Raw genomic sequence first — 20,058 nt, 5'->3', positions numbered from 1 at the left:
TGGAGCATTTTATGACTTAAATTATTTTACTATTGGAATGCTATGTTTTATATGTGGAGCATTTTATGACATAAATTATTTGAAATTTGAAATTTTATAGTAACTAATTGAAAAAATAACGCGTGCCAACTGCTTAGAGTCTTATTTTTTTAATAAAGAATGTGGTGAAAACAACACAAGATGATTTTCCACCTTCAGGCCGCAACTCAAATAACCTGGAATAGAACAAGCGAGAAAAAAATTTAGAGTTTGCACGAACACGACCCCATTCCTCGCACCATTTCTTCCACCGTTCCCTCTCAGATCTCTGTGTCTTGTCTCTGCCTCCCTCTCACCCAGTGACCCTGCAATGGCCGACGAGCCCCTGGATGCGTCCCCATCGGCGCCCTCCGCCGCCGCGGCCGCGGACGGAGTTTTCTCTTCCTCCCCCTCCTCCGCCGCCCCCGCCCCAGCGCTCCGGCCGCGGCGGGAGGCGTTCGAGCACGGGCTCCTGCCGATCCCCAAGCTGATCTTCCCGGAGGGCACGCTGGCGCAAACCCTAGCCCAGCTGAAGGAGAGGCTCGCGCCGGGGGGGCCGCGGGTGGGCGCCGCGGCGCTCGCGGAGGCGCTGCAGATCCCCGCCGAGCAGGCGGCGCTCGCGCTCGGGACGCTCGCCGCGGTGCTCCCCGCCGAGGATCCCGCGCTCGGCGAGGATGGCGCGGGGGAGGCCGACCTCCGCGACCTGCTCATCTTCCTCTACATCCAGTCCTACAAGCGCCTCGTGCCGCGCGGCCACAAGGACTCGCCCGCCGTCGCGGACGTGTGGCCGTCCACCTCCGCCTTCGACGGGTGCCTCTCCGCGCTATCCCCGATCCAGGTTAGGCTCAGGCCCGGATCGCACCCCTCCCGGGTGCTATTTTGATAGCTCCCGTGCATAACGGCTTGTGGCGTCCCCCACCCTTTATGGACTTTTGATTAGTGTTTGTTTGATTGGAGAGTGCAGAGCGACCAGGTGGTTTCTTCATTTTGATTTTGGTGCGGAACTGTATGCTTTGTCGAATATAGACTGGGTGTTTTTTTAAAAAAAGGGAATATAGACTGGGTCTCGGATATGGATTTGACATATATATAATAATATTAATTGATAATACTGTGATCATCCATTTCTGAAATGGGCCAAAAGCTTTTAGCGCCTATCATGCTTGATATCTAATTAATTTCAATTGGAAGGCATTCAAACCAATTATTATAGATGTCAACTTTGAAATGTGATTGCTTCTTGATGAGAACATGATGAAGCTTTGTATTGTTCCTTGTTCCTTACCATTCTTTTTATCATTGGATGTATGTGAGATGCATTTTGTACATATTTTCTTTGTTAACTTCGCTACATTTTACTGGTTCTCACGGTTCATGATTGATTGTAGGGCTACTCATTATAGGGAATGGGAAATAACTTGTAAAAAATATTACAATCTTTTCCTGGCAGTTGATTCTCAATGTTGCAGTAGCTGACAAGAAGTAAAAAACTAAAAACGTTGAAATCTTTTCCTGGCAGTTGATTCCCAATGTTGCAGTTGCAGTAGCTGATTGGAATGCTGCATATTCTAAATGCGTTCGTTCTTTAATTGCTGTAAGATCTGATAGGTCACCAATTGTCGTTGTTATGCTTCTTGCATTGGTAGTTCGAAAAGTTGTGAGAATTGAGCAACTAGCATGTAAGATCTGCTGTAACAAGTCTGGTTTTGTTTGCTAACTAATTCAGAGATTGTGTACAAGGTTTGAGTTAAGGACATACTTAAGTGCAAAATGTGGTTGTCTGACCAGTGAGCCATCACCTACTGTTTGTATTTTCCCTCCAAATGCTATCATGTATTACTGTTTCTTCGGATCCAAATATCAAAGAGCTTTTTTGAAAGTGAGTTCTGCAAACATGATTGTGTTCTACAGTACTCCTCATGGTTGCTACTACACCTTTTTTGTTATTTCCATTTCTTGCAAGTTGCACTATCTATTTCTTTTGCCAGTATGAAGACACCTGGCTTCTACTTTTTGTTTGTCAAGCATTCTTTCAAGAAAAATCTTAGTGTTTTCTACATGTTTGTCATTTTGCAGTTTATACGCTGCAATAGTCGCCGGTTTATGCCTTCACAAGCAGATGAAGAAGCTCATCAATTATCGTATTTGCAAAAACATATGGCCAACATCCTAAAACTTTTGGCAGATTCTGTTGATGGAGAGGGCGATGATTCTATGGTTAGCTTTTGACTTTTTCCTCTCTTGTATATGTCTATGTTTCTCTTAAGTCGATATAGTTGTTTATGCGACAAAGTTGATTAACATCAGTGATGGCAAAGCTTTGTGCAGATAGCAATGCGAGGATGTTACTGTCACACCTAAAAGTGTTCAAGAACTTAGAATAACTTGATTGCAATTTTGGATATCAAACATGAGATTGTGGCTCCAGAAACTATTAACTGGTTTCTTAGTAGATTGTAACTTTGTTTCTGCATTGCAGACATTGATATCCATTGTAAACTACCAAAATATTCTAGTTATAAATTTTGGTCCTTTATACTTATGAGTGAGCTAAAAAATGGTGAAAACTACCTGAAGCAACTCCTGCCCAGTACTCACTGCTACTAGTAAAGATAAAATGATACACATTGTAAATGACACGACAGAGAGTCACTGGTTCATGATGGTAGATGAAGGATGAATCAGGTAAGATACTCCTATGGGCTGTTGATGATGATGTGATTTTACAGACCAGGTTTACGTAGCATGAAGAACGTACGGGATTTATTGTATTGCTTCTTGAAATGAGGTTTTGTTGATAAATTAAAATATATAGCTAGTTAATCTTCTAAAAAAATATGAGATACTGGACAAAGATCTTGGTGTACATGAGCCATTCCTTACTAATGCCAAACACAATAACCCACATTTCTGTCCTTACCCCTGCTTCTCTGATGAAAAATGACATGCATGCATTGCAGTAGGATATACTTACTTGAGGATTTCCCAGGTGCTAACTTTCTTTAGAATTGCTTTATATGCAGGTATTGACTATGGAGACCTTTGAGCACCTTGGATTTTTGTTGCAGCTCTCTGAAGGAACTTATTTAAGCCAAGGAGCTAGCTTTTTTGCAAATTCTGATCCAGACATGCCTGCTGCTCCTGTACCTGCTAGTCTGGTTCATGATTGGATATTGCAGCATATAGCTTCAACATTAGAATTTATGGCAGAGAAATCCTCAGCAAAAGAAAACGGCCAACAGAATGCATCTGATCCTGATGTCACAATGTCTGATGCTGTCACGAATACAAGAATTCATAGCAGTTCACCGACTGGAACTTCTGCCCCAAATAATCCTGGATATTACCGAAATACAACATTTGTGGAGGGTTTGTCCAAAACTTCTGTTGTCAAACAAGCATCTGATATGAAAGGGCATTCAATTAAGGTATGTTTCTGTTTGGTTTTGTAGTTGATTGTAGATACTGAAAATGACTGAAGACGTTTGTCCAATGCCTTCGTATTTCCATCTTGTGGCTTCAAGATTGGAATTTTGAAGCTGAGATTGTCATTGATTAATAACATTAATAGATGTTTCGCAGGTTTTGAACTGCCATGATTCTGTTATCTATATTTTAGCCCCACTTAAGTACGCAACCGTCTATGGATGTTCTGACACTACCATCGTTCTTGGTGCAATTGGTAAGGTATGTATTTCACATATTGAATCCATATCATATTTCTTTTTGGATATTGAATACACTATGAGACTCCTGGATGATTTCATAAATTCCTTTGCACACTCTTTCTCGATAAGAATTCTATTCTGTAGTTTTCAGTTTTCACCTGCTAGAATCAAGTATCTTGCACCTTATCTAGTATTAAACCAAAGAAGTTATATGTTATCAGGTTGTAAAAGTGGAGCATTGTGAACGAGTACAAATTATTGCAGCGTCAAAACGAATTTGTATTGCCAATTGTCGTGAATGTACCTTCTACTTGGGAGTAAATAACCAACCACTTATTGTGGGGGACAACCATAAATTACAAGTGAGTTTTGCTCTTCCTATTCGTGCTTTTCTTACTCATCAGATGTTGTGTATCAGTATATGGTACTCTATAATATATCAATATTTCATCGTGTTATATAAAAATATAAAGAACGTTGTGGACAGTTGAAAGTAAAACTTAGCAGGATGTAGATACACAAAAATAACTTGTTGAACTCAAGTGCACAATTTTATTTATTCAATTTGGTTTCAGGAAGTTCTGCACTTAAAACATGGCACCACATGTACTTCAATTTTCAATATCATGGGTACATTATCTTTTAACAGGTTGCTCCATTCAATACTTATTATCCACAACTGGGGGAGCATTTGGCACAAGTTGGTGTGGATCCTAATGTCAACAAGTGGGACAAACCTTTCGTATTGGGAGTTGTTGATCCACATGATTCATTCTCTCATCCTGCTGGGGTTTCAGATGTCCAAGCCGAGTCCGCCACTTGTCTAGACCCAGATCTATTTATGAACTTTTTGGTATGTGAGCTATATATTTGGTTCCTAGATTATTGCAGCCTTGTAGGAGAATTGAAAAACCTCTATGAATTCAACCAAATTCTTATGCTTTTTATGCTGAGCAGATATCTTGCTTTGGCAGCATGTTGTACGTGATGCATCTGCATTAACAAGATTTTTACTCATTTTTCTCATAGTATTCCATGTGTTCAGAGCAGTTTGAGTCTTTGAAGTCATATGCTAGCATCTTGGTTGTTACTAGTTGATCAAAAAATTGACAATGTTTTACTTTCCATAGATTTCTCACACCTGAATATGGGTTGTAATACTTGTGTTTCGGATATGTAAAACCCAACATTTGATGCATTTTAAGCGCCTATAGTATTTGTTTTTCTTGAAAAGAAATAAAGTGACAGTCTAGCTATTTCTGTGCAGATTCCTAGTTGGTTTGAGCCACAAGGGCCTACCAAATACAATCCATTTACCTTGCCTGAAGTCTATTGGGCATCCCAAAGGAAAAAGGTATACATGTTTACTGATATTAATTTTGTATGGTTTTCTAACAGTTGTCTTTGATGTAACTATGTGAGATTAAGGGACATGATTAAGACAGACTTATTACACTGATCATATATCTAACAACGTTCATAGAATGTCACTTGGTGTGCTATGAGAGATTTCATTACTGACAATAAATGTCACTCCTTTTAAAAGATAAGATTCAATCTCCGCCTGGTATCTCGCTGGTTGTATCTTGGCAATTATATTGAAAATAGAGAAAATGTTGTATATTAAGCTATTAACACATAAAAGTGGAGAAAATAAGTCGGAAAAATGCCTAGGTGCTAGCCCAAGTGGTTCTTCTCCCTCTTGCCTATGTGCCATCCAGCTTCACTTTTTTTTAAAAAAAAACAGAGTAGTGATATTTCTTCACTAATTTAAGTGGCATTACGGTTTAGAATGAAATAAAAAGATAATTCCTGGCAGTGGTGGGACATATAAGGTTATGTGTGCATTGTTGGATCAATGGACTCGAAGGTTGATTAGTTTTCTCCAATTTTTTTCTAGTACATTTTATTAGCATATTCCTGAGCACGTCATGCAGAAAAAAAAAGTATTTGCACATCTTTATGAAGGTTAACTTTCTTATTGTACATTTTCAGCATGCTTCTCTGGAAGATATTCAAAAGAATATTCGGGAACTAGAGATTGATGATAACCGGAAGAAAGAATTGGCATGTGCCCTTCATGCTCAGTTCAAAGATTGGTTATACGGTGAGTTATGTTTTGGTGCTACTATGATGATAGATTAACGTTTTTCGTGGCTTTTGTTTTTCCTATCTGTTGTCCTTCCAGTTTGAGACTCATTCTGGGTTTTGTTCTTCTTAAGTTAGCTCATCATGTCCAAATATTGAACACATTGATTCGTACTTTCTGAGATTGGTCAGTTGTTTAATTCAGTTAGTCATACGATCTTCAATGGCTGTTTCAGAAGTTGTGATATTCTCCTTAGGAATCTTGTTCAATGCGAATGTTTGTTAACTTGAACCTGGAATGGAATCTTTCACGTGACCACTAATAATTTTTTTCTTATTCCAGCTTCAGGCAATATCCGCCAACTCTACTGTTTGCAAGGTGAATAAGTGCGGGGTTCATCTGTAAGTGCATATATGCATGTGCAGCATTATTCTCCAACCATTCCATTCCACGCATCCAAGACATCCAAGCTGACTGGTTCTGGCGTGGTTGTGCGGGATGCAGATGGCCGTTCAGCCTGTAGTGTTTGTGGAGGGAAGCATGTAAAGAATGTTCTGTGTTATTTTTTTCTAATTAAATTTTGATGCTTCCCTCCTTTTGTTGGTCGTAGGGTTGCTGTAAATCTTGGGTTTTTTTCTGGCTTCATATTTATATCCTTCATAAGACTTACTGAATAGCGGGTACTCAATTCTTTTACCTTGGCCTCTCGGGGGAATTAACATTTTTTTTGACCATCAGATGGGGTCACTCGCATCATACTGTGTATGTGTTCTCATTATTTATTCTGAAAGAAAGCCCTGAGATTCTAAGACGTGCCCGCGTGAACAGTGAACTGACGAGATCTTGCCCAGGTGAGTGGAAAATTGACAGTATTGGATCTTTCAGTTGCCTGACGACATAGCAATTCCATACAATTGAATTGTTCAAGATCCTGTCAATGTAACACACGCACCTCGTGTGTGCTGTCATCTCACTCTGCCATGTACACTATTCTCAATCTCAGGCCTCCGATCCTGACCCTCGACGCTCAGGTCCTCCAGGAGTTCGTCCAGCACCACCCTCATGCTGGTCTGCACCGCCACCTTCCCCTCCGCCTCCATGCCGGTTTGATTCAGGGCCAGTGACACGAAGCTGCCGGCCACCTCCCGCGCGCCCGGCCCGACCTTCTCGTGCTCCACAGCGTTCATGTACACGTTAGGTTGATGCAGTCCGCCCCGTCCGCCTTGATATCCCTCACATTGGAGCTAGTAGAAGTGGGTTCTAATTAAGGATGCAAGTGGATATCCAGTGTTTTTGGCTACTCTAGTTAATTTTTTCTCCTAAATTATTTACGCAGTTTATTTTATTAATTTTTTGGATAGACCGAATGATCCAAAATATATATAACCTGCATGCTAGTTCTAATTCATCCTGGATCACGAAGCTGCCGGTCTCGTGCTCCACATCGTTCACGTCGAACCTGATAAAGTCCGCACCGTCCACCTCGGTCTCACAGTGCCAGTAGTGGGCTCTAATTCATTCTGGACCGGGATGTCGCAATTCAGTTTTTTTTTTTGGCTTAGCATCCTATGTTTTTTTTCTTCTACCGGTGATAGTGCAGACGCGGTGATTGAGAGTAGCACGGAGTGGCCGTATTCTGGTGGGTATTGAGTTTCCGTTCCTTCATAATGCCTGTTGTTTCCCTTAATACGTATCATTAATCAGATGGCATTTGACTCCTTTTGGTCTTAGATTAAAAAAGCTGCCTGCTTATTATGGATTACAGTAGATCGAGTGCTGCAACGAGCAGCTTATTCATAACCTGATACTTAGTACACACAACAAGTACGTGTAGGCAGCGCCGCGCACATACGGGTACAGTCGCATCACATCGCCGCCACTTGGCCTTGCTGGCTCACCGCCACCGGCCAGGTGACGGCAATGGGGCTCCTCACCTGATGCTTCCCGTCGCTCCACACGATGGACCCAAACGTGTACCTGCCGGTCACGTCCGCCCCGCTCAGCGGCGTGAAGGTGACCTCGTACTCCTGCGTCCTCTGCCCCGAGGTGAACCGAAGGGTCTGCGGCCTCACCGTGACGTCCCCGCCGGCCGGGCTGGTGACGCTGGCCGTGTAGACGGCCTCCACGCTGCTGCCGCTGCCGACGTCCCGCACAGCGCGCCGCTGCGTGACGGCCTTCCTGCCGGAGTCGAACACCGCCGAGAAGGACGGGTAGTTGAGGTCTCCGGCGGAGCCCCTCTGCGCGGAGCAGTCGGTCACCGAGCCCTCCCTCGTGAAGATGGCGATCTCCCTGGAGGTGTAGCCGAGCGCGCACAGGAAGGAGACGTAGTCGTCGGCGCCGGCGTCGTACACCAGGCCCGGGTCGAGGGCCCGGTTGGGGTCCACGTGGCCGGCCCCGCGCGCGAACGGCGTGGACGCCTCGCCGGTGGCCATGTCCCCGATGACGTCGCCGGCGTCGTCCGCGTTGTACGCGGTGGTCATCATGGCGGACCTGATCGCGGCGGGGCTCCAGCCCGGCCGCGCGTGGCGGAGCAGCAGCGGGGCTGCTGCTCACGTGTGGGCACGACATGGACGTGCCAGTGAGGATGTTGAAGGGCGCGTCTTCCTTCCACGCGGCCAGGATATCCACCCCCGGCGCGGTGATGTTCGGCTTGAGGATCTCCGGCGCGTTGATGTTGGGGCCGCGGCTGGACATGGATGCCATCCGCGGCGAAGGCGGCGTCCGGCCGATGACCGTGCCGTGGAACGCGATGGTCGCCACAGGAGACGCCTGCTGCTTCATGCAGTTCCGAATCCTGAGGCCATCTTGGAACGTCACGGATGCAGCGGGGATGAAATAGGCAGTAGCGAGTGTCTGGTCGCCGTCCTTTTCGATGGTCGTGAGGATTGCTCCGGCGCCGCCGGCGAGTCTGACGGCCTGTCCTTGCGCACAGTGTTCCTTACTAGCGCCGCACAGAACGATCTTCCCGGAGACCTTGGTAGGGTTTAGCCTCCCAGCTTGACAGTATTCAGAGCCTGCCTCCAAGCTGTGGACCAGCGGTATCATGTCTTTGCCAGCGGCGTCGTTCCAACGTAAAGCGACGCGCCGGTGATGGTCTCCCCATTGCCGAGAACGACGTCCGCCGGGAAGCTGCGGTTGACGCTTGATGCGGCGACCGTGATAAACCACGGCGCGCTGTCATTGAGGGTAGACTCGTCGGGGCCGTCGCCGCCGGCGGTGGCAGAGACGACGATGCCGTCGCGGACGGCGCTGAACGCGCCCACGGCGACGGCGTCTTCATGAAGCTTTGGGACGACGCCATTGGCTCCGAATGAGGCGGAGATGACGTCGACCCCGTCCGCGATGGCCTTGTCGAACGCCGCGAGGACGTCAGAGGTTGCGCATCCCTTCTCCCAGCACACCTTGTAGGCGGCAATGCGCGCGCCCGGCGCCATGCCGACGGCTTCGCCACGGGCGTAGTTGAAGAAGGAGGCGTCCGCCACGGCGGAGCCGGCCGCGGTGGAGGCGGTGTGCGTGCCGTGGCCGATGGTGTCGAGCGGCGACCTCGACGCCTCGTCCAACCGGCCATACATAGCCTCGTATCCCATGGAGAAGCACTTCGCGCCGACCAGCTTGTTGTCGCAGTAGGCGGAGGCGTTGAAGGACGACGCCGAGACGCAGCTGCCGCGGAACTTGCCGGGCGGCGGCGGCAGGGACGGGTGGGCGGCGAACGGTCCTCGGGGTAGACGCCGGTGTCTATGACGCCGATCACGACGTCCAGAGCGCCGCCGCCCGAGTCCGAGAGCCCGAGGAACGCCGGCGTCAGGGTGGTGTTCGGCTGCTGCACCGCGTCGGGCACGACGGCGAACACGGGGGCCAGGGACGCGAGGCGCGCGGCCTGGCGCCCCGTCAGCAGGGCCGCGAAGCCGGTCGCGGCGCGCGCGTAGGAGCGGTGCACCCTGGGCTCCGGCCGCAGCATGCGCGCGGGGAGGAGGCCGCGCAGGAAGGAGGCGTACGCGCGGGTTAGCAGGTGCGGGCGCGCCGGCGCCGGCGCGTGCTCCGCCGCGACGTGTACGATGTAGGACGACTGGGCCTCCGTCTCGGGATCATCATCCCCCGCTGCCGCTGCCGCCGCCGCAGTGGCGACGGCGAGGAGGAGGAGGAGTCTCAGCACCCACGACCCGGCTGCTCTGGCCATCGTCGAGAGCGTGAGATGGATGTGCGGTGATGGTCGTGGGCTCAAGACGAGGCGCGAATAAATAGGCGAGCTGCCTGTGCCGGCTGCGCCATGGCTTTGCTGTGGTTGTACGGAACTCTTCTGTTCGCGCTTGACTTTTTGGTTGTGTTTTGCCTTCACCTTTTTTTTGAGTGTGGAAAGTTTTTACTTGGAGGTTTTATACTCCCCTCATTTCAAGTAGTCACGTGTTTTGTTTTTACTTAGCGGTTATTTACTCGAATGGGTTTCTTTTTCTTTCTTTGTTTCATCTCATTACTTAGCCCTCATGTTGCACAGGTAGATCATAAGGACTTATTATTTTACGGCTAACTGGAGGCTTTATACAAATGCAACAGAGTTATGAATCTCGTCTGAATCATATCTTTTTTTTCTCTCTCGTGTGAATCATCATATTGGACAGCAGCGGCTGCTCAGCTCTTCTTTGCGGGCACTACAACGCTTCTTGTTTTCAGATATGTACAACGTTGCTTTCGACTTTCATGTTGCGGTAATCAGTAAGCTTACTTTCAAACAGTCACTGCATGCAAGCTGAGATAGCATTTTTTTTATTGCTTGATGCTTGATCATTTTTCCTGATGAATGCATGTCGTTTTCAAGCTGCATTATGCTACAATCATTGCATGCATGAGCTTAATGCTTGTTCATTTCTAGATGCCGTTTGGTGTATGTGATGTGCATGCATGAGCTTGTGCTAACCAACCGGTAGCACTAATTCATATGGATTGCCTCGTGTGATTAGTTAGTGCTAATTTTGCCGGTTGATTAGTGCTTGGGCGAAGTTAGGATATGTGCGGACAAATCTAGGATGATCCCCTAACACACCTCGTACCAGAGCTCCTCAGCTCCTCAAATCTGAAGATAGCTTACAAATCTTGGGCGAGGTCATCAAGAGTGGTATTGCTGCTTCAGTCACCTAGCTTACAAAATAAGGGGGGGAAAAAAGAAACGGAAACCTTGTACTCTTAGTCACTGGTCCCTGCTTCCTTCTTCCATGGAACCCAGTGCTTGGCTGCTGGTTCTCAGCTCACACGTTCCAGAAAGATGAAGTGACAGTGACTGATGGTGCATATTCGAGTTTGTTGCTGAGAGCACTTGGCTTTCACCCGCAGGCCGACGGATGTGCTCAAGGTATGCGTGAGGCCAAAATCCTGCAAGTAAACATTTAATGAAAAAATAAGGTTAGCAATTTGAACCATCATAAACAAAGTTCATATTATAGACTTTCAGTGTTCAAAACGAAATGCATCCGTGATTCTAGGCCCAATGCTTTTTTACATGTATGTCCACCTATACTGCTAGAAACCTTTGACTGTACTGTGAGACTGGTGAAAGCAGAGAAAGACTTGCTTAGCCATGTGTTTTTAATTGCCGCACAGCACAGGTTCTAAATCCCACTTTGACAGTTGATGGATCCAGCAAGTGGACACATACTGATATTTTTTTATAAAAAAAGAGAAACAACTCTTTCCTGTTCTATTATATGCAACCATGCAACATACCATGTTCACTGTATGGCAGTGGAAAGAACTGGAGGAAGCAAAATGAAGCAACCGCCAAACCTGCAGAGTCGTACAAAGCAGAGTCGATGGCTGCGTGTTCTTCAGGAATCATAGGAGTCACAGCTGATGGAGAGTAACTGAACTGAATTTGATGCATACCAAGAAGTCCACCAGCGAAGACATCCTGCCAGTGGTGCCAGTAGTCGCTCACTCGCGACACGGCGACCATGGACGCAAGGAGCAGAGGCAGAAGAACGATGCAGAGCTTCGCGACATGGCCTCTCCGATCGAAAGCCTTGATTTTGCCGGCCAGGTACCATGACAGGAATCCAAGCCCGGCAAAACAACCTGAAAGAGGACAAGACAACAAAGACAAGTAGCCATTTTATAAGGTTTCAGAAAAGTGGATAATCGATGCCAGAAAAGTGGCAGGCACATTCAGAGAAGGGCTTTCAGAACTGTAGGCGATCACCTACCTGAAGCGTGCCCGCTTGGGAAGCTCTTGTACCCCTCTTTGATTACTCTCGGGTCCCCGTGGCATATGACGTCTCCGGTGATGTTGTTGTAATTCTAGAATGGATTGTTCAGATAAAATCATCAGTCAGAGTTACAGGTGAGCTGTGTAGTGTGGCGACCAGAAGAAACAAGCAAGCTCTATCTGAAGAAGCTGTGGCTACAGCAGAACTCACCGGCACTCCGTCAGGAAAGCAGCGCCAAAAGAAGTCCGGGCGCGGCCGGCCTACAGCATCCTTGACCACGACGGTCAGGACAGCTGTTATGAGAACCGAGAACAGAAGGCCTGCTTGGGCATGTGTTGTGTGCACGTCAGAAACAAGCTATTGCCAGGCACTTCATCCCCAGAACAAAAAAAAAATGATTAGCTAGGGTAAGAAACTTGCCAAGAATGGCGTGATGCAGATCGTAGACGTTCCTCCTCTTCACGTACACTCCGATGATGAAAATCATGGGCACAACGATGGCAATAACCTGCACAGAATTCGGAAACAATCAAGATCATTGATCCAGGGAAATACAGTTGTTATAATTCCATCGGTTGATATGATGAGTAAAACCAAGAACATGATCTTCTGCAGAAGATGAGGTTTCTGAATGTACCGGAACGGCCCAGCCGGGCACGGTGTTGTCCTTCATGGGGTACCGGAGGGTCGCCATCATGTCCTCGGCCACGAACCGGTGGAAGGGCTGGACCAGGCTGAGCACGCCGTACATGGCGACGAGGAGGAGGAGCACGATCCAGTCGAGCAGGTGCAGCCAGGCGACCTCCTTCCCGTGGGTCCTCAGGCACGGGTGCGCCGCGGCTCCCGGGCCAGCGGTCGCCAGCGGCGGCATCGTCCCTTCTCCTTCTTCTGCTCGCCTCGACGGCCCCGGCGAGGCGGCGAGCTGCTCCTCCCCTGCGCGGCGGCGGCACCTGGGAGGAGACCTCCTTGTTCCGTTGCTATTTTGCACTGCTTTCCCTTCGTTATCGGAAGGAAGCTGGTGTTAAGCTGGGAGGTGTTAGCTTTTCAAAAAAAAAACAAAGAAAGAAAAAGAAAAACTGGGAGGTGTAGAGAAGTCGTTGACTTTTCTCTAGGTCGCTGGTCGCGGCTGCTGACTTGTCACTCGCCCAGACGCTTTCTGTGTTGGTTCGTGGAAGCTGGGAGGAAGCAACGGGCTGGGTGCGTCTGGAGTAGCTAAAGTTGTATGCTTAACTTTACCACTCATATTTTTTCTAAAATTTTTGAGCTTGGCCCATCCTATTAGCACTCTTATTTGGATGAGCCAGTGCTAAAGTTTAGCACTTTTGGACATTAGCATTTGGATTCAAACATCCACTGAAACTACAGAAGTGATCTTGTTGTGCTGGTTCCAACAACCGTGAAAAGCTCTACACGGTTTAATGATCTCCATCCCAAGAAGGAAATACAATTAATTAATTAGTTAATTATGCTAATGTTCAGTCAAATCTGCTAGACGTCCGCTATTCAAAAAATCTCCCTTTTGTAAAGAATATAATTTGGATGGTGTTGTGCGTTTAGTTTATCGGGGGATGATCAGCCCTACCTTTGCTGTTTAATTTGTTGGTGGTGGCATGGAGTGTTTGTACAGTAGTACAGTGTCGGCACCCGGGGATGATCCGTTACCACCCCTAGTGATACTTGATAAATGAAATGAGCATGCAAGTCTACTGAATACTCACTGCAGTCACAAACAAGTTATGATTGGGGTAGTATTCAGCCAACTGTTCCATTTTTTATCTGCCAATTATATTCTATGTGTCAAATTTTGATGTGCTAGAAATGATGTGAGTAGATTTGTCTTAAGACGTAGTTAGTTTTATAGGGGGGCCTCTAACATGTGCGCCATGACCTACCGATGGTAGATTACTTCATCACTTGTGCTACGAGTCAGATCGAGTACACGATCACCCACCATAATGACCAAATGAGCGGTCATGCTCGTAGATGCTACCTCGATCGACTTTATATACGCAACATTCACCTATGACTCGGCGTTTCAGACTGGCCTGCTGCACCCACAACCCCACGCATCACCATCTCAATGCCAACGCATGGTACTAGTACACATCTTCAAGCAAATGCGTCGATGATACAAGTGAAAATGCATCTCCTATCTCTCAACTAAGGAGATGAAAGTTGGGACACGCCTATCCCGTGGAAGAACTACAAATGGCAGGGTGAAAGAGTTGCGAAGAAGCCAAGAAAGCTAGGTTCACATTCGATCCACAAAAATTGTGTAGGTTGTGCACTCCCAAGAAGACAGGAATCCACTCCTCCCACACGACCAGGACATGCGACCATCACAAGTTCACAACGCACAAGCACGACCAGGTACCAGCATCCAATCACTTTGATACAAGCCCCATGGCTAATTCAAATTGTTCTATATATCCGTCGTCCCGTGGCACTTGAAAAGGTAGTGCAAGAGCTCTAAAAACTCAAACTGTATGCAACAAAGTAGATCAAGAAAGCCAATAAAACAAAGGGTAATTCAATGGAGCTACTCATACTGTCATTGACTTAGTCTGGATGGCACGAACAACCGAATCCCTCGCCCCAATATCCAAAGAATTATGTGAGTGACATGCATGGGTCATGCTTTTTATACTACCACTGAGCCTCCGCATCAAGAGGCAGGTCCTGAGCTCAACACCCTATATTCAGTGTCATGGTGCCAAAATGGTCACCCCGCGTACATCAGCAATACCACCTTATTATATCTTGGGCAATACCACATTATTATATCTTGCCGCCAAAACTGACTCCCTACAAAAACAGGACAGGCACTAGGTACCTTCTCTATACTGCATAATGTGAGACGGGACGAGGCGACACGTTCTCGCTATTGGAAGATGCTGCTCACGGAGCCATCACGATGGACATGCCAGATTGTTTCTGCTACAAGGTTTGCCATTGAAAGCACCGTCAGCTGAGGAAAGCATTTGTCTTCTGGCAACAGGATGGAGTTTGTCACTATGACTTCCTCGAAGATGCCTCCAGAAAGCCTTTCAATTGCAGGAGGGCTGCAAAGCAATGCAACGAGTGTTAGTACAAAGATTCTTTCAAAGCACTAATCATGCGAGGATACACATACAGCTTGTTCAAGCTGAGATTTCAAGCAACCTGCTACCTTGCTGAAATAATTTTACTGCACATTATCTAGCAGAATTTGACAACCAAATTTACTAATAACAGTCAAATTTAACCGTAACAAATTTAGTCAATTTTTTGGCATTTGACAAAAAAATAAAGATCTCTGAAGCACCTTCCTACACCAAAATACCAAGGATTAAGCCTACAGGCCTCATATTCTTGAATACGTTGTCGCAAACAGAAACCATTTTGGAGTGCAACAGAAGTAAACCTGTATTTTAAAGTGCCCCATGGAAAATGCCACAATTCGTATTTACCTACACACAATTTGTCATTTTTCCCTTAACAAAATGGCATCCACTATAGAACAAATCTACACTCAAGTACTCAACCATGCATGTGTTAACTTTCATATTACCTTAACAACAGGGAGGAGGTAAGAAAAGCTTAGTTTGGATAAGGATAATTAGGTTATTTGTACAATAATTAGAGAGCACAAGAGGAAAAGGATAGGCTTGAAGAGTCCAAATTAAAGGAAAATAGACAGTGTAAAGTAGGCAAATGAATCTACTGATCAGACTGTTAGACTAGCTGCTTACCACTGGTGACCTGGTGTGCCCCCCCAAGAGTAGCAAAGTTAATATGACCTACAGATTTTAACTGCAAATTGTATCCTATTGTAATTTTAACCAGTTTCGTACTTTAAGAATAATATTAGAAAAAAGGTCAACGATGAAGCATAACGTCGTGTATGTTTTTCGCCATAACAAAAATACTAAAAACAGAAGTGATCAATATAGCCAACTAGCAAACCTGAAAACAGCATGTGTACAGCAAGCATAAACAGCTTCAGCTCCCTCCTGTTTTAACAAAGCTGCAGCACTAGTGATTGTCCCTGGTTCAATTATAATACAAAAAAAGTAAATATTGGAAGGAATACACCGACTAATATGTATAAACCAAAAAAAGTTGGGAAACAAAACAGATTGCCAACCTGCTGTGTCAATCATATCATCGACCATGATAGCAACTTTCCCTTTCACGTCACCAATCAAGTGCATGACCTGCAGGGCATAGTCAGAAGTAGGAAGCTCAGTTTTTTTTTTTTAAAAAAAAAGAAGTAAGAAGCTCAAACACAGTCCTTCTGCAAGCCACTAAAAGTGATTGCAGAGACCAACACATATCAAAACTAGGTTGACTGGGTAAAAACCCACAAAGTACACAGATAGATTAATAAAACATTGGGTGATAACAACATCAACATACTTTTTTTTGAAAGGATACAATTTTAGTATATCTAATAAACTACTAATTTATGGTGGATCATTATATTTGAAAGAAAAACTCTTGACACTGAAAGAAAAATGTTTTGGAAAGTCCTATCCTGTTTCCAGGAAGTCAACAAAAAAAAATGGGGCTGTAAAATTAAATTGACTTCAATCTAAAGGTATCCATTCTCACCTCTGACATGTTGTGACCCTGTCTTCTTTTATCAACAATAGCTAAAGGAGCATCAAATAACTTTTTGGCGAATGCGCGTGCTCTGACAACACCACCCACGTCAGGAGAAACAACCACAAGATCTTCAGATATTGTCTTGCTGGCAAGGTAATCCAGAATCACAGGCTACATATAACAAAGATGACAATAATTGGTTATCAGCTCAAGTTTTCAGCTATGGAGCTTCTTAACAAGGAGATGCTATATTTAAGCACTGTAATGTCAAAGGAAACATTTTTTCTGCTAAAACTACCTGTCCATATATATGATCCACAGGAATATCAAAGTACCCCAACGCTTGTGTAGAATGAATATCACACACAATGACACGGTCACTTCCAGCTTCTGTAAGTAAATTTGCAGCAAGTTTGGCAGTAATGGCCTCACGCCCTTGAGCCTGCAAGACGGGAGAACTTGCTCAGTCCAACAAAGGGGAGACTAGATCTCCAATTCAAGTTGTACAACTCCATTCCTCAACACTTAATATCTAGAGACCCTTAGTGTACTAGTATTAACTATTGAGTAATAACTAATAACACAAGTATACGAAATGGAAAAAAACAAAGCATAATAGATGGATTTAGAAGAATTAAGGAAGTAGGGGAAAACATTATTTTGGTATCCACGATAAAGTTGAGGCACCAAACAAGTTGCCAACACTATTGCACGAAAATCAGCATGGAAAAAAGAACTTCATTTTGGAATCCATCATGAAATTGGGGCACCAAACAAGTTGCCAACTTTGCAGAATGAAAATCATTTGCACGGACAAGAATCCTTGACAAGTTGCTCAAATGTTGAATCCTGTTTTGATGAAATTATCTTTACTTGCATTAAGGCAGGAACAAGATGAAAATAAGAAGTAATTCACTTCAAAACAATCTGAATTGTCTGTATACCTTTCTGTCTGCTCTGGCATACCCAAAGTATGGAATGACAACAGTAATAGACCGTGCTGAAGCCCGCCGGCATGCATCAATCATGATGAAGAGCTCCATGAGGTTTTCGTTGACAGGAGAGCATGTTGGTTGGACCAAGAACACGTCACATCCTCTCACACTCTCTTGCAGTTGCACGTAAATTTCTCCATCAGCAAAGCGCTTGATGAGGATCTTGCCGAGGTCTACACCCAGGTAAGCAGCAATTTCCTACAAATAAATATAGAAAAAGGCACCAGTATTCAGTAGCACGTTCACAATCACCAATCAGTACCTTAACAGCCATAGCGGATCAAACATAAAATTCTAGAACCAAAAAAAATGGACATGTAGTAAAATTGGCTGTATTACATCTGAAAAGGTGCAAATCCCTTGCATGTCTATTTTTGTAATACTGTCACAAAAGTCACTTTCGCAACCATAGTGGACGGAAGATATAAATCCATAAAGCATTGTATATTTAAAAAAGTATTGAAATTATAACTGCAAGGGGTGACATCCCTTTCACGTACAGCACCAAATAAAACGCAATTATGCAATTCTAAAAGCAAAATTATCATGCACGGTGGCATTTGACGACTCAAAACTACTGTATACAACTCTAGTCCCCAGGTGCTTAATAACAAAATAAATAAACTTATTTTCTTTATGCAGCTACTGAACCATGCGACCAACGCGGAGGAACAGAGCAGGCGAACCCACCTGGGAGAGCGGGCGGTTGGCCGTGCCGGAGAAGATCTTCATCCTGGAGTCCCGCGCCTCCCTTGGCAGCGCCGCGAGCCTGGCCTCCGCCGCGGGCGCCTTCGGCGTCCACACCGCGCCCCGCGGCTCGACCCCGCCCGCCCGCTTACCCCCATCCACCACGCGCAGCTGCTCGCTCCCGAGGACGCACCTCTGCGCAGACGGTGAGGTGAAAAAAAAAAACACAGCAAGACCTGACACCAGTCACGACCACGCGGGGCGCCGATCTCAAAGCCTGTCACACCCACTCCACGAACGAGATGGAAGGCTTACCGGCGAGCGGAAGCGCGGGGCGGCGGCGCGGAACGACGACGAGGCGCCGCCGCGGCTGCGGCGCGGGGAGAGGAGCAGGGAGGACGCGGTCCCCGGCGCGGCCGCGGTGGCCGCCATGGTGGCGCGCGCCGCTAGGGTTTCGAGGGCGGAAGGGTGCGCGCCGCGTGGATGGGAGAAGGTGTCTGCCTTGGAGTGCGGGAGGTCGGGGGTGGCGGCGGCGGCGGCGGGGGTGCCGTGGTGGTCACTGCGTCGCGGTCCGTTTTGCGGATGGATTCCTTTTTCTGCGGTATTTAACTGAGGTTAGGTGCGTGGCGCATTCGCGCTTTGCTTATGCGATTCCGCTAATTTGGGCATATAGTTGGGGTTTTATAATAGAATAATGTCGCTACTTTGCAGTCGCGTCCAGTCATTTCGTGGTAATTGCATCTGATGCCGTAGAGATGCATTGTTTACTCAACGGCTTGTTTGAAATGTAGGAATTTTTTAAAACTTCTGCAAGATTCCACAATAAAACAACATCGTTCGTGTTATACTAAAAAAGATATGCATTGTAAGTAGGGTCTTGGTGGTGTTGGGATTTCAAGATGCAGCTCATAGTGTTGTGCGTCTTGATCAATTGTTTTGTTCACACGGACTAATGTGATCCGTATATGTTTCTTTCCAATCAAATATGGAACGACTTGAAACTTCTATTTGAAACAAACGATCATATTTCGGATTATGACCCTGACGCAGAATTAGATATCAATTTGTTGCATAGGCATCAGCTGATCACTTGAGTGAAACTTCTTCCAAACTCTCCTGGCCAACCAAAGTAGCGTCGCGTCGCCTTATGGAATATATGCCTTGTTCGATATTGCCGCTATCGAGCGGGGCTAAAGTCCCTTGTTCTAAGCTACATGCGGTGATCATAACCTCATATGAGAAGAATATAGCTGAGAAAGGAGCTGCACTGAATTTTTCAAAATCACATGAACCCGGGGGTGCAATTGGGAATAGCGCACTGAGCCTCCCTGGCCCCACCTGCCAACGCCCGCGGCCCACCGCGTCCACCGGCGGAACCGTCCTTGTCCAACGGAAACCAACTTGCACGTCGGCCCCAGCACGTGCGGACCCCGCGTGTCTGCCCAGTTCGCGCTGCGTCCGCATGGTGGCGGTTTTGGACTTCGGGCTGTGCCGCGGCAGAATCTCGGCACGCCACCGCGCGTCGCACGTGCCGGGCGAGGGGGCACCACGACATAGCCAAGGACGAAACGGCAGCGGCGGCCTACGATTTCTTTTACTCCGTTATTTTTTTACGGGGCCTTTTGACTTTCTGCCTCCCTCTCGGGGGATCCAGATCATCTGACTTCACTTGTTTTGAAGTCACCTGCAGTCAAGGAATCTACACCGTTGCTTATTCATCTAAGGAGCTTTATGACTCTTTGCTTTTTCAACACACAAACACAACATATAGCAGGCTGGGCCAGTCCAAAACTTGCCGCTGTTCAGCCCAAAGCGATGCC

General features: G+C 46.3%; 3 protein-coding genes and 1 pseudogene across 6 annotated transcripts; 1 reads left to right on the top strand and 3 right to left on the bottom strand.

The window, feature by feature from the left end:
• The first annotated feature begins 241 nt into the window (after nucleotides 1-241).
• Nucleotides 242-6,586, top strand: LOC112888948 (TBCC domain-containing protein 1-like). Its single transcript, XM_025955356.1, has 9 exons — nucleotides 242-856; nucleotides 2,095-2,235; nucleotides 3,042-3,446; nucleotides 3,601-3,705; nucleotides 3,908-4,048; nucleotides 4,336-4,539; nucleotides 4,954-5,040; nucleotides 5,682-5,793; nucleotides 6,118-6,586. The coding sequence occupies exons 1-9, from the start codon at nucleotides 350-352 to the stop codon at nucleotides 6,159-6,161; spliced, it is 1,746 nt and encodes a 581-aa protein (XP_025811141.1). The 5' UTR covers nucleotides 242-349; the 3' UTR covers nucleotides 6,162-6,586.
• Nucleotides 6,587-7,549: 963 nt separating this feature from the next.
• LOC112888947 lies at nucleotides 7,550-10,650 on the bottom strand (annotated as a pseudogene).
• A 147-nt stretch (nucleotides 10,651-10,797) lies between these two features.
• LOC112888949 (lipid phosphate phosphatase 2-like) lies at nucleotides 10,798-12,978 on the bottom strand. Of its 3 annotated transcripts, XM_025955359.1 has the most exons (7): nucleotides 12,607-12,978; nucleotides 12,390-12,477; nucleotides 12,180-12,289; nucleotides 11,967-12,060; nucleotides 11,650-11,838; nucleotides 11,491-11,550; nucleotides 10,818-11,139 (listed from the first exon to the last, which is right to left on the bottom strand). In XM_025955359.1, exons 1-7 carry the CDS (start codon nucleotides 12,838-12,840, stop codon nucleotides 10,958-10,960), a joined length of 957 nt encoding a protein of 318 aa, XP_025811144.1. In that variant the 5' UTR covers nucleotides 12,841-12,978; the 3' UTR covers nucleotides 10,818-10,957. The 3 variants fall into 3 exon arrangements, with proteins under 3 accessions (XP_025811142.1, XP_025811144.1, XP_025811143.1); XM_025955357.1 differs by having other exon boundaries at nucleotides 10,798-11,139; nucleotides 11,491-11,838; XM_025955358.1 differs by lacking the exon at nucleotides 11,491-11,550 and having other exon boundaries at nucleotides 10,867-11,139; nucleotides 11,551-11,838.
• Nucleotides 12,979-14,483: 1,505 nt separating this feature from the next.
• Nucleotides 14,484-18,897, bottom strand: LOC112890856 (ribose-phosphate pyrophosphokinase 2, chloroplastic-like). Of its 2 annotated transcripts, none has more exons than XM_025957720.1 (8): nucleotides 18,554-18,892; nucleotides 18,242-18,433; nucleotides 17,501-17,749; nucleotides 16,855-16,998; nucleotides 16,563-16,727; nucleotides 16,096-16,165; nucleotides 15,915-15,996; nucleotides 14,484-15,031 (listed from the first exon to the last, which is right to left on the bottom strand). In XM_025957720.1, exons 1-8 carry the CDS (start codon nucleotides 18,668-18,670, stop codon nucleotides 14,851-14,853), a joined length of 1,200 nt encoding a protein of 399 aa, XP_025813505.1. In that variant the 5' UTR covers nucleotides 18,671-18,892; the 3' UTR covers nucleotides 14,484-14,850. The 2 variants fall into 2 exon arrangements, with proteins under 2 accessions (XP_025813505.1, XP_025813506.1); XM_025957721.1 differs by lacking the exon at nucleotides 14,484-15,031 and adding an exon at nucleotides 15,063-15,418 and having other exon boundaries at nucleotides 18,554-18,897.
• Nucleotides 18,898-20,058: the final 1,161 nt, after the last annotated feature.

Source organism: Panicum hallii, chromosome 4 (genome assembly GCF_002211085.1).
Source record: "Panicum hallii strain FIL2 chromosome 4, PHallii_v3.1, whole genome shotgun sequence".
Taxonomy (NCBI): domain Eukaryota; kingdom Viridiplantae; phylum Streptophyta; class Magnoliopsida; order Poales; family Poaceae; genus Panicum; species Panicum hallii.
The sequence above is the reverse complement of the archived record's forward strand: the minus strand, read 5'-3'. Positions and strand labels throughout refer to the sequence as shown.

What these genes read in the sequence shown, in the direction of transcription:
- LOC112888948 (XM_025955356.1), top strand. Translation starts at nt 350, where the DNA reads ATGGCCGACGAGCCCCTGGATGCGTCCCCATCGGCGCCCTCCGCCGCC. An exon ending in TTCTTGGTGCAATTGGTAAG is followed by an intron (nt 3,706 to 3,907) that starts GTATGTATTTCA and finishes ATATGTTATCAG; the next exon opens with GTTGTAAAAGTGGAGCATTG. An exon ending in GGGACAACCATAAATTACAA is followed by an intron (nt 4,049 to 4,335) that starts GTGAGTTTTGCT and finishes ATCTTTTAACAG; the next exon opens with GTTGCTCCATTCAATACTTA.
- LOC112888949 (XM_025955357.1), bottom strand. Translation starts at nt 12,840, where the DNA reads ATGCCGCCGCTGGCGACCGCTGGCCCGGGAGCCGCGGCGCACCCGTGC. An exon ending in TCTGCATCACGCCATTCTTG is followed by an intron (nt 12,290 to 12,389) that starts GCAAGTTTCTTA and finishes ATGCCCAAGCAG; the next exon opens with GCCTTCTGTTCTCGGTTCTC. An exon ending in CCCAAGCGGGCACGCTTCAG is followed by an intron (nt 11,839 to 11,966) that starts GTAGGTGATCGC and finishes GTCCTCTTTCAG; the next exon opens with GTTGTTTTGCCGGGCTTGGA.
- LOC112890856 (XM_025957720.1), bottom strand. Translation starts at nt 18,670, where the DNA reads ATGGCGGCCACCGCGGCCGCGCCGGGGACCGCGTCCTCCCTGCTCCTC. An exon ending in CCCCGCGCTTCCGCTCGCCG is followed by an intron (nt 18,434 to 18,553) that starts GTAAGCCTTCCA and finishes CCGTCTGCGCAG; the next exon opens with AGGTGCGTCCTCGGGAGCGA. An exon ending in TGTACACATGCTGTTTTCAG is followed by an intron (nt 15,032 to 15,914) that starts GTTTGCTAGTTG and finishes ATTGCTTTGCAG; the next exon opens with CCCTCCTGCAATTGAAAGGC.